General features: G+C 58.7%; 1 protein-coding gene across 2 annotated transcripts in view; it reads right to left on the reverse strand.

Annotated features, from left to right (window-relative positions):
* Window positions 1-1,870: 1,870 nt before the first annotated feature.
* AGAP3 (ArfGAP with GTPase domain, ankyrin repeat and PH domain 3) overlaps window positions 1,871-15,623 on the reverse strand; it is a 105,899-nt gene continuing 92,146 nt past the window's right edge. For both annotated transcript variants that reach the window (XM_050334637.1, XM_050334636.1), the window contains exons 14-18: window positions 5,829-5,983; window positions 5,295-5,385; window positions 4,725-4,947; window positions 3,427-3,682; window positions 1,871-3,163 (exon numbers count right to left, since the gene is read on the reverse strand). In XM_050334637.1, coding sequence (XP_050190594.1) covers window positions 2,939-3,163; window positions 3,427-3,682; window positions 4,725-4,947; window positions 5,295-5,385; window positions 5,829-5,983 — 950 coding nt within the window. In that variant the 3' untranslated portion in view covers window positions 1,871-2,938. The remainder of the gene's footprint in view (window positions 3,164-3,426; window positions 3,683-4,724; window positions 4,948-5,294; window positions 5,386-5,828; window positions 5,984-15,623) is intronic.

Genomic DNA, 15,623 nt, shown 5'->3' on the forward strand with positions numbered 1-15,623 from the left:
GCCACCTTGGTACCCAGATGTGCTCCAATACTGGGATAACCCTGGGCTGGGGCAAGGCAGGGCCCAAATGCTGCTGCTGGTGGGGTCTGACCCCACTGACAGGTGTAGACTTCTCTTTTGGTAGAACCCATGAGAAGCTGGTGGCAGTGGAGGGGCACCTCTGGAATCCCGAGCACCTGTTTGCAAGATGTGAGCAGCAGCAGGGCATGGAGTCTGTCCCCATGGGACTGTGTGCCAGCAGTGGTGCCACTGCTGGCAGGATCTGGCCAGGGCTGGGGATACCCTGAGGAGGTTGGACCCTCCATGGGCACTGTGTGGGCCATGAAAGGATGCTCAGGGCCATGTGGCCCCAAGCCTTGGACTTCAGTGAACCTTGTGGGTCCTTTCCAACTCAGGGTATTGGATGATTCTGTGATTCCAGGGCTGTCCTCACAGAGCTTCAGGTAGCACAGCCACTACTCCCAACCCTGACCCCATCCCCGATGCCACAGGTAGAGCAGAGGGGCGGGCAAGGGGCAGACCTGGGTCCAGGCTGGGCACCCAGAATTCGGGGCAGGGCTGGGATGGGAAGGGAGGCGCCAGGGCTGGGCCGGGCGGGATCCCGCGCGGGAGATGATGTATGGGCAGATGTATCAGATCGCACAAGATAAACAAGCAGTGAATTTCATCAGGGCCCATCATGGCTTTAATTTGGCTGCCTAATGAGTCAGATCCAGCCGCGCAGATAAAAGTTGTCAGAGCCGCAGCCCTAATGAATTTCTTGCCACTTGTAATCAAGGCAGCTTGTCTGAGGGGGATGATTAATGGGCCCCAGAGGAGCTGCCGTCCCTCGGCTTCCATTCCCGCTAATGCAGTCGCCAGGAAATTAACCAAACCCAGCAATGGGCTGGGGCTGGGGCCGGCGAGGGGGCACCCACGGGCACTGTGAGGGGATGGGAATGAGGGGTGACATGGGTGCAGGGGGCAGACAGGGACCAGGACCAGCACAGGGATGAGGATGAAGACATGGGTACACAGAGCCAGCACACAGCAAGAGGAGAGAGGCTGATGAAGGGGCTGGGGCCACTCTCTGCAGCCCCCAGTGGGGCAGCCCTCTGCCATGGGAGCGGCACAGGCCACAGCAGGGGTACAGCTGAGGGGTAACTGTGGCAGGTGGGGTGTCCTGTCACCTCCCTTCCTTGCAACACCACTACACAGGCTTGGGGACCAAGGCCCAGCAGGGCCTGGACCACGGCACAGCACAAGGAGACAGAGGACCCCTGAACTGCTTTTTGTGTTGCAACCTGGAGTGCAGCCAGCAGGGAACAGGCAGCACTGGGGCCTTGCTCTGCCCACAGCTGGGAAAAGCAGGTGGGGTCAGGGCTGGTGGTAGTGCAGACCCACGGCTCCCTTCACTGCTTGGGGCTGCTTGTGCCTTGGAACTGGATGACTCCCAGTCTTGTGTAGCCATAGCAAAGCACCCAGGCTCCTTGCTTGCTGGCACAGCCCATCACTCCCTGCCCATCTCTGCCTCTCCCCACCCCAGCTTCACACTCCACTGTCCTGTGCACAGGGACTAGCTGGCCCCAGCATGTCCTGCCTGGCACACCCCTCTGCTGTGCCCGTCTCCAGTCCCACCAGAGCTGTGCATCCCTCTGGGGCCGTGTCTTGGCATTGTCCCTCAGCGCTCACGGTTGGCACATCTCCCCTCCCCACCCCAGCACTCTGCCATGTCCCAGGGACCTGGTGTGCACAGGGCTGCTGTTACCAGCGCCCAAGCTGCAAGAGTAAGGGCTGAATGTTGGTCAGCCTGGGTTGGAGAGCCACCGGACTCTACTGCAGACCAGGGCTGCACCAGAGGCCCTAAAGGCAGTACACTGAGACGCTGGCCTGGCAGGAGGTGGGTTGCTTTATTGGCCTTTATCTCCTTGGCTGCAGATAACACACACAGGGCAACTCATGGCAAAGAAACCGTATATACAGAGTGTCCATATAAATATTTCCAATGTACATTTTATACACAAGTGACAGAGACGTTCCACAGCAGCGTCCAAAGCCGTGGGATTCCAGCACTCAGCTGCAGGCTTGGCCCCAGTTCAGAGAGATGCTCCTCTCCTCTTGCTCAGCCGGAGACCAGCCCCGCCTGGGCAGCAGCGGGAGCCAGCAGGAGGCTCTGATGGATGATGTGTATGGCTTTGGGGCTTGAACCTGGAAGGACAGTGACTCTACAGACAGACAGACACAGCTGGGGATCCCGGGGTGACCATCCTCTTCCTCCTCCAGGTCACCAGGAAGGCTGGGGAGATCTTTGTCCAGGGGCTGCGTGGGGGAGATGCCGCCCATGCATCAGCACACGGCACCGGTGAGGGCATCTCTCCTGCACCAGCCAGAAGCAGAGGAGCATGGGGGTGCAGTAGAGAAACATGCACCTCCTGCTGCCCCCCACCTCCCCCCTGCAAAGGGGGTGTGTCGAGGTTGACACAGAGGGAGGGCAGGAGGGGTGCCCATACTGACCTGTCTGGGACAGTGGGTGCAGCCATCACCCTCCCCGGTACCACTGTGCGGGGGGGGCCCACACCTGAACTGCCCCCAGCCCCTGCTTTATCTACAGGTGTGTCTGGTGGGGGGCAGGAGAAACCAGCTCCCCCTCCATGTACCGGTCATGAGAACGGGGAACACTGGAGTCACCCCAGTGACTAAGCAGGAACCCCTCTGCAAACTGACAGCACCGGGTCTGCGCAGTCCCATAGCTGCACGGGAAAGTCCACTGGAACTGGCACAGAGGAGCGGGATGCTGGCTCCCAGCTGGCTCCCGGCCTCCTCTTGGCCAGAACGGGAGTCCCGGTGGGGGCGAGCACCGCGGGGCGCCTGGCTGTGGTGCTCCCAGACCCGCTTCTGCGGCCCTGGTGCCAGCAGGGCTGGAGGGCGGCCGTGCGGAGAGCGGACGGCCCACGCAGGGCTAGACCGCGTTGGGGCTGGTGCTGAGCTCGGCCGGCGCCACGGCGCAAGCGTTGTTGTTGGCGTTGGCGTTGCGACGGGGCAGGCTGGGGGTCAGCGTGGCAGCGCTGTCGCTGGGGCAGCCGTGCTGCAGCAGGATGTCGATGCACTCCTGGCTGCCGGCTCGCCGGGCATAGGCCAGCGGGGTCAGGCCCCGAGCATCCCGGCTCTTCACGTCCACTCCGTACTGTGTGAGGGAGAGAAGCAGCCGATCAGCGGCACCTGGGTGCCATGTCCCCGTGGGCATGGGAGTGGCAGGGAGCAGTGGGGCTCTGGGGTGGATAAGGAGAGGGAACTGGGAGGGTGGGCAGGGCAGTGTCAGTGGGCACGTGAGGGAACCCACAGCAGCAAGATGGGCGACAGCTGTCTCATGCCCTGGGAGCAGGGAGGTGGGGAAACACTGGGATAGCACCAGAAGTGTCATGGTGGAGGCTGCAGGTCCCATCTTACCCAGATGAGCAGTTGTGTGAAGACGACATTGGCCATAGCACAGGAGAGATGCAGCGCTGTGCGCCCGTCTCCGTCCCCATAGGTCTCATTCACTTCCTCCTTGGTGCCATGGGCCAGGAGCGTCACCACAAGGCGCAGGTCATCCTCCACCACGGCCCGCAGCAGCTGCTGCCCCAGAGGGATGTCCGACTGGGGCAGTGGGGCCAGGAAGAGCTTCTGCTCGTATTTAGCCCGGATCCAGCGCTCCTTCTCCTCCCTGCCAGATGGGATGCTGTCACTGTCACAGGTGAGACAACCTACCTGGGCCCCACATGCGAAGGGACACGAGTGCCAGCACTGTCACCCAAACACACCCTTGTGAGCAGCAAGTGTCCGTCACACCCGGGTGTGTCCTATATAGCCCTTGCTGTGTCCCGGTGCCCACAGCTGTCACTGGGGCTCTGTAACCCCAGTCCAGACACGTGCCTGACACCTGCCTGGCTCACTGCACTTCCTTACACCTCCCTATGGACACCATGGGGTTATGTCCATGCTCGTACAGCAGCAGCGTCCCACACCCAGACCCCACACCTGTCTCTCCATGCTGGAGCCCCTCACACTCTCCTGCGTGCCCATGCCGTGGCAGCGTGGGGACCATCCCTGTCCCGTGCCTGCATGAGGGACGTGGCCAGCGGCAGGAAAAGGTTAGCACTGCACACGCCAGCCCAGTGCCACGGGAGGCACCTTATCGCCGCCGCCGTCTCGCCTGGCGCAAACAAAGGCTGTGTCCGCGTCCGTCCCGCCGGGGCCGCGGGGCCGGCGGATCGATGTGTGCCGTCCCGCCGCTATCTGCTGCCATTCTATCCATCTGCATCTGGCGGGCGGCCATCAATGCCCCCCGCCGAGCATGCTCACTGCCGCCGCCCCCTGACCCGCGCGCCAGCGCTGATAAGCCACAGAATGGGCTCTTGTTGGGATGAGTGACAGCAGAGTGGCTCCGATAGGGACAGACAAGGGCCTGAAAGGGACAGACCCTGGAGACCCACACAGTGCTGCCAAGCCATCTCTGTTAACCCCTTCGGCTTTGCAGCCAGCCTCAGCTCCTGCAGGCACCACACGGCCGTGGCCACCACGGAGCCTCACTGACCCACCAGAAAGGCGGGAGAGGATGGCCAGTACCTCAAGGGCAGGCAGGACCCCCAACACTAGAGCACCTTGAGGAATCCTGTCTTGATAGCTGCTCCCAAACCCCTGTGGTGCTCCCACCCCTCCTGGTGTAGTGCCCAAGAAGCACCTCTGGGGTTCCCCACTGCCCTTACCGACTGCTCTCAGGAGTGGGCTTGGTGTACCCCTCCACCATTGCCTCCCAGACGGCGTTGGCCAGGGCGTTGCCGATGGCTGTCATGACCATGAGAAGCTCGCTAGGCCAGTCGTCCAGGTCCAGGGATCGCACGCGGGACAGGTGGGTGCCCAGGTTGCGATGGATCCCGGAGCACTCGATGCACATGAGGGCACCGAGGTTCAGACTGGCCCAGTCGGGATCTGAGGACAGCAGGATCAGTGGGGGAGAGTTAATACCTGCATAGACTCACCAGCTTGACTCCTGTGATTCAGAAGACGCATTATTTGTGGGCACCTGCCCACCAGAACTCTTCCCAGCCCAGTGCCCCTGGGAGAGTTAGGCAGAGAGAGGCCAGGGCCCCAGGCCGGCCAATAAGGGGTCACAGGCCAGTGTGGCAGGTGGGTCTGTACCCCACCCCTGAGGGGCAGGTCCACGACGGGAAAGGACAGGACAGTCCCACGGAGCAGGTCTCTCGGGCTGAGAGAGGGGGTGGTTGGAGCCCCCTCCCATCCTGGCTGAGCCCCTCCCTCAGTGCAGTGTCTCTTACTCGGAGCGTCGCAGTCCACGCAGAAGCTGTTCCCGCGCGCGGTGCGGACGGCCTGCATGGCCTGCGCGTCGCCCTGGCTGCCCAGCCGAGCCTGGAACAGACCCCACGAGACCCCCTTCGCTGCAGGCCACATGTCCTGCACCCCTCAAGCCCTCTGGCACCACACTCCGAGGGAACCCAGGAGGCTGTCCAGCACAGGGGCTCAGACAACTGGGTCTGGAGGGACCACGGATCGTGGCCAACTGTGTGCCAGAGGAGCAGGGGGCATGCGCCACAGCAAGGAGAAAGGGCAGAGCTGTCCAGGGAGGGAGTGGACAGCGGGGATCCAGCCTGGTGGGATGGAGAATGTTCCGTGGGGCCAGAGCCAGGCTGGAAGAGGTGATAGAAAACCTGGGAGGAATCCCAGTGATGGGATTCCACTGATGGGGAGCAGAGGGATCTGGATAGGATCCAGCCTGGACAGATAGGGTAACATGGGACATGGAGGGATGTGGGAGAAGCCAGAGAGGTGAGACCTTGGCCAAGGCCTCTTACCTTGTTCTTGCTGCTCTCGCAGCCCTGTAGGCTGGCCAGGATCTGGCTCTCGATGGCCTGCACCCAGAGCTCCCGCTCCTCTGACGTTGAGGCCTCAAAAAGCCACGTCTGGCCTGTCAGCGACACGATAATGAACTCAAATGGCTCATCTGGTTCTGGAAGAGAAAGGTGTGCCATGACACAGGGCTGGGAAGGAGAGGCTTGGCCATTGGACAGTCCCCATGGGCCATAACTGTGCCTGCACATGGCAGGGTCACTGACAGCAGTGGAGCCCATGGGGCTGGGACAGGCACGGGACAACAGGGAGGAACCGGAACTCTGTGCCAGCCCTCCCTCCCGCTGCCCACACAGCTCCACTGGTCTTGGCTCGCCCTTCTGTGGCCTCTTTCCCCCGCCATCTGGTCTGGGAAACCTAGGAGGCTTCCAGCCCCCTGGAAGCTGCTTGTGCCCACTCTCTTTGCCCTGTGTCCCACCCTCAGAGAAAGCTGCCAAACTCTGGAGTAGTGAAGTCAGCTCTTCTGAGAGCTGGTGCCCAAAACCTGCCCCAGCACCAGCACTCGGTACCCGCCCACAAGTGGCTTTGGAGGGACAGGTCCTGCACACCGAGTGAGGCAATGCAAGGAGGTCCTGTGCTGTGGGCTCAGAGGGAGCCCTTCACCAAGCCCTAAAAGTGTTCTACCCCCAACACCTACCAGCCCGGGCTCTGCCTGCAGCCCCCCCGGGCACAGTTCATGGGGTGCCCTGCCTCAGTCTCACACCCAGCACCAGCATTTACCTTTTATTGCCAACTTCAGTAGTTAGTGCAGTAAATGACTTAACTAAGCGGGGCCTGAATGGAATGACTAATAAACGTTATGTCACAGCACACGCTTCAGCTCATAGCAAAATGATTTGTAATTACCTAATTAGCGTTATGCAAATAACACCCTCATCTCCATAATGTGCCTTCCCAGCTCTCTATTAAAAGCAGGGAGTCAACTGCTCAGCTCCAGAGACAGCACAGAGGCCGAGGGGCCCTCGGTCCACAGTGAGGCAGAGCGGCACTGGCCTCAAGCCTGGCAAGGTCTGTGCCCACTGGGGCTGACGTGGAGAGGCAAGCAGGGGAGTCTGGAGGGGGTTCCCTCTTCTGCTCGACTTCTCTGTGGTGAAGAAGTCACTCACAGTGGAGGGAAGTAGCAGGAGGACAGGGACTGAGCAGGTGCCACGGCCCCCATCAGGGCTTTGAACGGCTGCACAGGCCTCTGGTCGGGTCCCACCAAGGGCATGGCCACCCTCAGCTGTTGCTGGGCCATCTGGCCCCATCTAAGCCAGGCTGTGCCCACAAATACCCCCAGAACATGGTGCGGCCTTGGGAATTCTCCTTAGGAAAGCCAGCTCCAGTGGGAGTGGTGGGAGAGTATAGCCCTTCCTCATAGGCACCACTTGCACTGACAAGTACCAGGCACAGCATCCAATTCTCTCTATCTCCATCACGCAGAGGTGTTGATCCCACACCAATCTGAGGATAAACTGCCCTCCTGCGCCTGTGCCATGGTGCAGAGTGCCTTGGGATCCTGCATTCCATGGTTAAAAGTGTGACATCAGGCTGGAATGGTGCTGCCCTTTACCAGTGCTGAGAGTTCCACAATGTGTCCTGCATGGATCCCAGTAGCAGCCCCCAGCTTGGAGACCAACAATGCTTGTGCACTGGTGTAGTAATGCAAGGCTGGGTCTGCACATCAGATGAGCCTGGGGAGGATGGAATGACTCCAGCATGTAGGGCTCTCCTGGTTTGCCCTTCCCAGATAGGAAGGGGAGGCTGTTTCATTCATTTCACCCTAAATCAGCCTGGGACTCTTCCCCTGGGGAAAGAGGTCTGCACCTGCCTCTCTCCTGCTGGAATGACTCTGGGCCCTCAGAAGGCTGGTAGACTGAGGAGAGCAGGCAGTCAGGACTCTCCCCTCTCTTGTGATGCTCCAGACTAATGGGGACATCCCACATGTCCAGCACTTTGCCCTTTCCTCCCGCTCTCAGCCACAGGAGACATCCCACAGTCTCTGCTCTGGGGTGCTCCCTATAGGCCATGTGCCTCCTCCCTAAGGGTGTTTGCTGTGGAGGCTTCAAGGACACCAAATCCCAGCTCAAGAACAAGATTCTTGGAAAATATACAGCTGGTAACTTGTGAATACTGGGAGAAGAAATAACCAGGCAACAGCCAGGCTAACAGGCATTGCCTCCTTGGCTCACTGGCACCAGCCTCTGTGAGTGCTGCCAGACCCGGAACCGGGCAGGAAGCTCCCAGGCTGCAGGGGAGCCAGAACCAGCCCCCCACAGCTGCAGGGTCAGTGATTGCCCTGGGCCAAGCACTACCAGTCAGGAGAGAGCAGCAGCTCCCTGAGACTGCCCACATGCTGGAGGCAGCGTCTGCAGAGAACACTCCTGGGGCACCCTGACGCATCAGAACAGGCCCTGTTCTCAAATCTCCCTTCCTTGGTCTGAGCCACCTGTGGCTGCCATCACTGTGCTGCAGAGCCCAAGCCCACTGCCTGGACCCAGGAAGCACTGGATGCACCTCAAGCCCTCCCTGCTGCCGAGCGGCTTTTCTGTCACTGAACAGCAGGAGGCAGGTCATGGTCCCTGGGACACAGCAAGGACTCCTGTGTCCCTCGGACACAGCGCCTGCCACGGGCTCACAAGGCTCCATCCTCCTTGTTCCTGTCTCATTTGCCCAGTACTTCCCTATCAAACATGCAGGCAGGAATCCCAGCCCCAGCCTTCCTGTGCCTGTAAGCTTCCCAGTGGAAGCAAATGCCCACCCTGCCAGCCCCAGGCACTGTGCTGGGGTGGGGGGCTCTCAACCCTCTGCTCAGAACATTTACAGCAGGCAGGCAGGCAGGTCCCTCCTGCTGGGAGATGGAAATTTCTGGGGCTCCAACCCCACTGGAATGGACTTTTGCACTGTCACAGCTTAGAGACATCCTGGAGCCCTGGGACTGCCCAGTCCCAGCCCTGGCAGCAGTCTCAGTTTGACCAAAGCCCCTGCACAGGCTCCACAAACTGGGGGACCTCCGTTCCTTTCCTCCTTTGTGCCTCCAGCTTCATGCTGAACAAAGGGCCTGTTGCTCTCAGAGCCCGGGAAGAGTTAACAAAGGACCACACCTGAGGCACACTAAGGGAAACTCAACACCTCTCCTCCCTGCAACAACACGGAATGGCACCTCTTTGGAGCCCGAGCACAATGTGGCTACAGCAGGAGAGCAGGGCACTGTGGGATTCACACGTGGGGTTCGGCAGAGCTGGGAAGGGAACCAAGCACTCGGAGCAGCTTTGAACACTGTGCAGACCCTGCTTCTGGGACAGTCTGGGACCAGGTCCTGAGCTCCCCAAGGGATTCATACAAGTTGAATCAGACCCAAATCATTTCTTTAGGGAAAGTACAGGGCATTCTCATCTTTTTCTGGGGACAGGTACAGGTTTCAATGTGGCAGGGGCATTTCTGGTTGGATGAAAGCACAGCACCAGAAAACAGATGATGTGGGCAGAACGGTCTGGACTACCTCTGCTGAAGCAGAGCTGGCAGAACTCCCTTTCCTGCCTGGGTGGGCACAGGCTCCTTCCCAGAGCCCAGAGGAGCCCTAGAGTTGCAACTCAACAGGGCTCAGGCCCCAAAGGAAGCCGCTCCTACAGGAGACCTTCCTAGCTGCCTTGGGATGAGGGGCTATCCTGGGGCCAGACGGCAGAGCCCATCCCCCCCGGCGTGCTGGTGGGAGCCCATTACACCAGCTCCATTAGAATTAGTGGGCAGTGGAAACGAACGTGCTGCCTCACTCTCTTGATGATTTTTTGATGATGTTTTAAAGACTGAGCTCCATGAAGAGTCGCTGAGTAGAGTTCGGTGGGAGCCGGCTCTGCTAATGGGTGTTAACCCCACGACCCCCCTCCAACGCCGCCCAGCAACCAGGGCTCCAAATGGGAGCAGAATTAGGGAGGGCACGGCAGAGCGGCCGGAATGGCAGGGCCATGTGGCACCCAGACCCCACTGGCAGCTGAGCTGAGCCGGCTCTGGTAGGGACCACAGCCAGGTGACCAGCCTGGGGAGTCATCCTTCCCCAGGCTGCTGTGATGGGCAGGCAGCCAGCAGCCCCTCCTGCCAGTACACCAGCTCGGGAAGGAAGTATGTCCTCTGGCAAAAAACGAGGGAACAGAGAAACATACATCCTGTGGGGACCCTGACATGGAGCCAGGGAAGCAGCACTTCCCGCCTCCTTTCCGACGGACACCCTGCTTCTCCCTGGGGTGTGGCAGGTGACCCCAGGGCAGTGTGTCCCCACAGGGAGCTGCAGTGTAGCAGGCTGGCCCCATCCCTCACCCCTACCAGAGGTGCCCCCACACAGGTTGGGGCAGCACACTCACAGCACAAGCAGCAATACAGGGGGGCTGCTCCCCTGTCCCACAAGCACGGGACACAAAGCAGCTGTGAGAGGACACAGAGGATGGAGCAATGTCCCTCTGGTCCCTGATGCTCCTCACTCACCATGGCAGGACCATGCTCCAAAACACTCAGACACAGGGCAGCAATTCCCTCCTCATACAGTGCAATGGACAGAGCTCCCTCATGCCAGCCCAATGGCCCAGGGCAGCACTTCCCACCCCAGCAGGCTGGGGATGGGGGAGCTCAGCACAGGGGGTGGCAGGAGCACCTCCACACCAGCACCCGAGGCACAGAGAGCCCTCCATGTCAGACAGCTCCCTGGGTGGCTCCTTCCCATGCAGAGTGGTGCACAGGATAGTGTGGGACCCCTTCCCTGCATCCTAGCAGCTCAGGCAGGGAGGAGCAGGATCACACTTAACATCAGCAAAATGGGAAGCAGAGCTTGCACTGGGCAGAAGTCTTCTCTCTCACCTCTGCTCTTCTCCATCTCCCAGTCGCATCCAGCCTCTCCCTCCACACTGCCCTTCTCCCAGTTCCACTCTTGCTCCCACTTTTTGTTGCCATAGCAGAAGTGTTTCCAGATGCCCTGGTGAGTGGGAGGTCACACAGAGAGCAGAGGAGGTGAGGGAATGCCTCCAGTGTGTGGGGCAGAAACCAGGGACCGGTCGTGCTTGAGGTGCAGGGAGACCCTGGCCCACAGCTCTGCTCTCTGGCTGCCAAGCCCATGAGAAAGGTCCTGGAGCAGGGCAACCAGCATCCCCTGGCCTCAGGATGCTTGTTTGCAAGCTGCCACTGTACCACATCATTATGAGGTGTTTGGGATATCAACAAATTAGCAGGCGTCTGGGAAGAGAAGGATGCAGCACCATTCGTAAATGTCAGCTCGCTGCCTCCTCATTTTGCAGATCATTAAACCCAATATTCCCAACCTGTATTAGTGCGACAGGGACAGGCCCCTCTGAGGGGACAACCGCCAGGAGAGCGCAGCAGGAACAGCACCCGCTGTCCCAGCGCCCCCAGATCCAGGAGTGCCCCAGGCTGAGCTGGCACGTCCCCACTGGGGACAGCATGGGGGTGGCAGCCATGGGGGCTCAAGCAGGGATGGCCACAGTGAGCTGTAGAACAGAGGGCACGCAGTGGGGTCTCAAACGTGTGTGGGTGGGGGGGAAGGACATAGTGTGTCAGGAGGAGCAGGTGCTCCTGAGGGACACCGTGGGTATACAGGGGTGTGCAGGGGGTCATGTAAGGGTCAAAGAGTGTCATTTCTGTGTACATGGGGGGCGGATGCCATACAGGGTGCAGTGTGAGCACAGCGTGGCAGGGCTGGGAGGTGGCAGAAGGGCCATGGGAGCGTGTGCATGCACCGGGGTGGGGGGGCCACGCTGTAGGCACAGGAGGGATGGCATGGACAGCACAGAGTTTGTGGTGTGAGCGGAGGCTTGTGGTGGAGTCAGGGGTGTGCACATCGAGGGTCTCTCGGGGGGGGGGGGTAACATGGAGCTGCACAAAGTCCACAGAGCGAGGGGGTGGGAGCTGATGGAGATGGAGGACTGACTGTGGTGCAGCGATGCCCGGCACAGGCTGCCTCCCTCCTGCCAGGACAGAGCAGGGAGCTCCAGGGTCTGTAATGAGCAGGAGTGACTTGTTAGAACTGAATTAAGAGGCTTGGCGGAAGGAAGCGTGCGGGTGACACAAGCTGTGTGGGGCAGGCGGGAGCTGAGCGATGGCAGCTGGAATCCCCAGCAATCTGGTGAGTGCAGCTCAGCCTCGCGCTCCCAGCTCACCGCGATCGGCCTCTGACAGCCCCTGACAGTTGGCATTAATCACGCACATCGCCCCAACACAACTCTTTACTGGCCATCAATTTCCCGTGGGTTTTAAAACTAAAAAACAAAGACAAAACTGCGTCGTTTGGCCGCCACTGAGAAGCACATTAAGGGGCTGTCAGCTTCTCGCCATGCACCCTGCATCACTCTTTAAGCACATGAGAAGTTCATTATCCCCGGAGCTCTGGCAGCCATGGGGAGGCTGGCGCAGGGAGTGTCGCAAAGGTACTGCTGCCCTCAGCTGTGCCTGGTGGCTCCTGCGCCCTCCTGGCTCTCGGGACAGGGGCTGAGGGTCTCAGGCACAGAGGAGTTGTGGCTGCAGAGAGGCTCTGGGCTGCCCTGTGGCAGGATGGAGCACTTCTGGCCGTGACACTTTACTGGGCTCTGATCTGAGCAGACTTCCCTGATGGTCCCTGCGGGTTGACACTGCAACCCCACTGTGGTGACAAGCATCTGCATCCCCTGACAGCCTGACACACGTTTGCCAGCCTGTGGGTGCTCCCTGACAGCCTGAGCCGCACTCCTCGGTTTGGTGACATCCCCGGCAGCCCAATCCCACGCCTGCCATAGTTTGTGGATGCTCCCTGGCAGCCTGACACTGCGCTCTCTTTAACATGAGCCCATGTAAAATAGCAACAGCTCGTTTGATTTATGATACTTCAGAACAACTAAGATTCAATTGCTCCGCACGTCCCTGGCTCTGATTACCTCCTAAATGAGATAAACTGATGGCAATTTATCCCCAGACCTCACCAACTTTCCCAGGATGCTAACCTGAGCCGCTCGTGCCTCACTCACAGGTGTGAGGCAGGCACAGGAAGGTGAAGGCAGTCTGGGCACTGCCCAAACCTGCTCCCCCACACAACCCCACAGCTGGTGCTGCCCAGAGGAACGCTGTGACAGAGGCTGAGCCTGACACCACACCCAGCCCCAGACAGCTCCTGGTTTTGGGGCATCCTGCTACAGTACTCCCCACACCAGTACAGCCACAGTGCCTGAGCTGATGGGGGAGCATGGCTCATCACTGGGCTGTTCTCACAGTCCTGCCAGGACAGGGGGATGAGCACCACAAGGGATGGCAGCTCAGCCACAAGGGACAGCCACTCTGCCACAGGGCCCATCAGCTCCACTCCCAGCACAGCGATTTCACACTTTCACTGTGTTGACTATGTGAAAGCAAGAAGCTCAGATTGCCCTGCTCTGAAAAAAACTGCTGGAACTGTTCAAGAGCAGCTAAAAAAGATTCAAGGGGGGATCAGGCATACTTATGGACACCAGTCCATGAGATAAACCCATGGCCATGCCCATGACGTGGGCCAATGCTCAGCCCCAGGTTCGTGGTTGGAACTGACTGCCATCCATTCAGGCATCAGGATGGGACCTCACGTGGAGGCTCAGCACTGCCTTGTGCTTGCACCAGTCTCTCCACCTCATGCAAGGCAGTGACCCAGGGACAACCACCCAAGCATCAGTCCCAGAGTCACTTGCTCCTCTGCCCTGGGCTGCTGGTCCTGGTGACGAGCTGTCCCAGAGCGCAGAGCTGTGTCAGCTCTCAGAGCAGTCTGGCTGCTGGGAGCAGGAGAGAGACTGACCAAGTTGCCCACAAAGGTACCATGGGCAAGAGATCTGGCAGCAGGTGCGTGGCAGGAAGGGGATTGTCTGCATGAATAGGAGTCTGTGATCCAGCTCCCTAATTCATACTGAGTACAGGGATGCACAAGGACCCTCTACTGACAGAGATGCCCCCCTCTCCCCAAAACGGGGCATACGGCTCTTTACTGCTGGAACTGGCTAGAACAGGATCAAGATGGGAAGCTCCAAGTGCAGCAGGAGTGGCCACTCCCTGGACTTGGAGCAGGGTCCTGCTGGCATTCACCCATTCACCCACTGGAGGAGGACACGGGGGCTTCGAAAGTCTGGAGACATGAAGACAGGTTGCTTGTGTGTCTGTGGGTCACAGATGCCCCCTCTGCTGTGCTGCACTCTCCTCACCACTCGAGTGGTGCTTGCACTGGTCCTTCCCACCGCCACAGCAGAGCAGATCAGCTGCCCATTTGCCCATGTGCCAGCACGGGTAGCACTGCAGATCACAGCCAGGGGATTCCTCCTGCTCCTGGTGCCAGTGCCACAGGCTCTGGCAGCAGGAGGATCCATGGCGTGCAAAGTCTGTGAAGTGACGGATCAAGTTTGGGAACTGACACTTTGCTGGCAAATGAAGTTCCATGTAGATAAATGTGAAGGAATGCACATTGTAGGAAAAAGTTACATTACTCCAACACCTCCCAGGGCTCCAAATTAATCATATCAACCTGAGACAAGGCTTGGGTATCACTGCAGATAACACAGGCCTTTGCCCAGCTCACTGCCATAGCCGAGGACCAGGGCAGGGAACAACAGAAAATAGTGTGATGCTCTCATGCTCCACCTCTCCCACTCCACCTTCCAGGGACGCTGCCAAATCAGGAAGGACATACAGAGTGAGCACATCTGACAAAATACTCCTATGAAATGACAGAAAAACTGGGATGGCTCAAAGACTACAGACCTGGGCACCCAAGGAGGAGGGTTTCAGTTCTCCAGTCCATGCGCTTGGGAGCAGGGGGCTGGTAATTCTGCCAATCACACATGCGTTATGGAAAAAGAACTAATCAAATTTTAAGATTTTGAGCAGCGGTTAGTCCATATTACTGCTTTGTAAAAGTGTTTCCGAGTTCAATGACCTTTTCCACTACAACACTACATCATGTGTAACCCAAGGTCCTGGCATCTGCACCTCTCACACATCATCAGCTGCACCGAGCAGCCACAGGACCAGACTGCTCCTCTGCAAACACTGACACAGCAGTCCTGCACTTCTCGGTCTTCATGGCAGCCAGTTGAGTGCCTTCTTGTCCACATCATAAACCCAGATATCACACCCAGGTCAGCTTTGGGACCTTCTTTACAACTCTTTCTTAGAATATTATTAAAGGATGGGACACAGTACTTAGGCACCTGCTTTCTCAAGTTTGACATGTGGGTGCAAAGTCATTCTACCCTTCACTATCTCACTCTTCATACAAAGAATGAGTCTTCTTTTGCCGAGCACTCGGCTGAGAACTGCAAACCTATTTAGCAAGGGCAGCAATGGATCTGAGGAGGCAACATAGACCCAGAGCTAAGAACAAACTGCAGATACATCATGCTTTGCTAACCATGAGACCAGTGGGTATGACAGACTCAAACAATGCTCAAGGTGCCCCAGTCAACCACTGCAGAGGGGAAGCCTATCCTAGACTTGGTGCATTTTAGATGCAGACAACTACAACAGCAAAGAAAGCACACCACAGCTACCCAACTCTGCACGTCATCTCTGTAATGTTTCCAAGAGAGAGCATTTGAGGACAGCGGTTCTGCCATGGGACACCTGGGCTGCTGGGCTGTAGGTGGACCTGTGATGGAGCAAGGTGCCAGGACAGCTGCAGCAGCTTCAGGTACAGGTTTGTTTTGCAACAGCCACTTGTACTGAACCCTCCTCCCATCTGAATTACATCTTTATTTCACTACAAAAGCTTATTG

The sequence above is a fragment of the Myiozetetes cayanensis genome, unplaced genomic scaffold (genome assembly GCF_022539395.1).
Source record: "Myiozetetes cayanensis isolate MyiCay16 unplaced genomic scaffold, myiCay2020 scf57, whole genome shotgun sequence".
In the NCBI taxonomy this organism is placed as follows: Eukaryota; Metazoa; Chordata; class Aves; order Passeriformes; family Tyrannidae; genus Myiozetetes; species Myiozetetes cayanensis.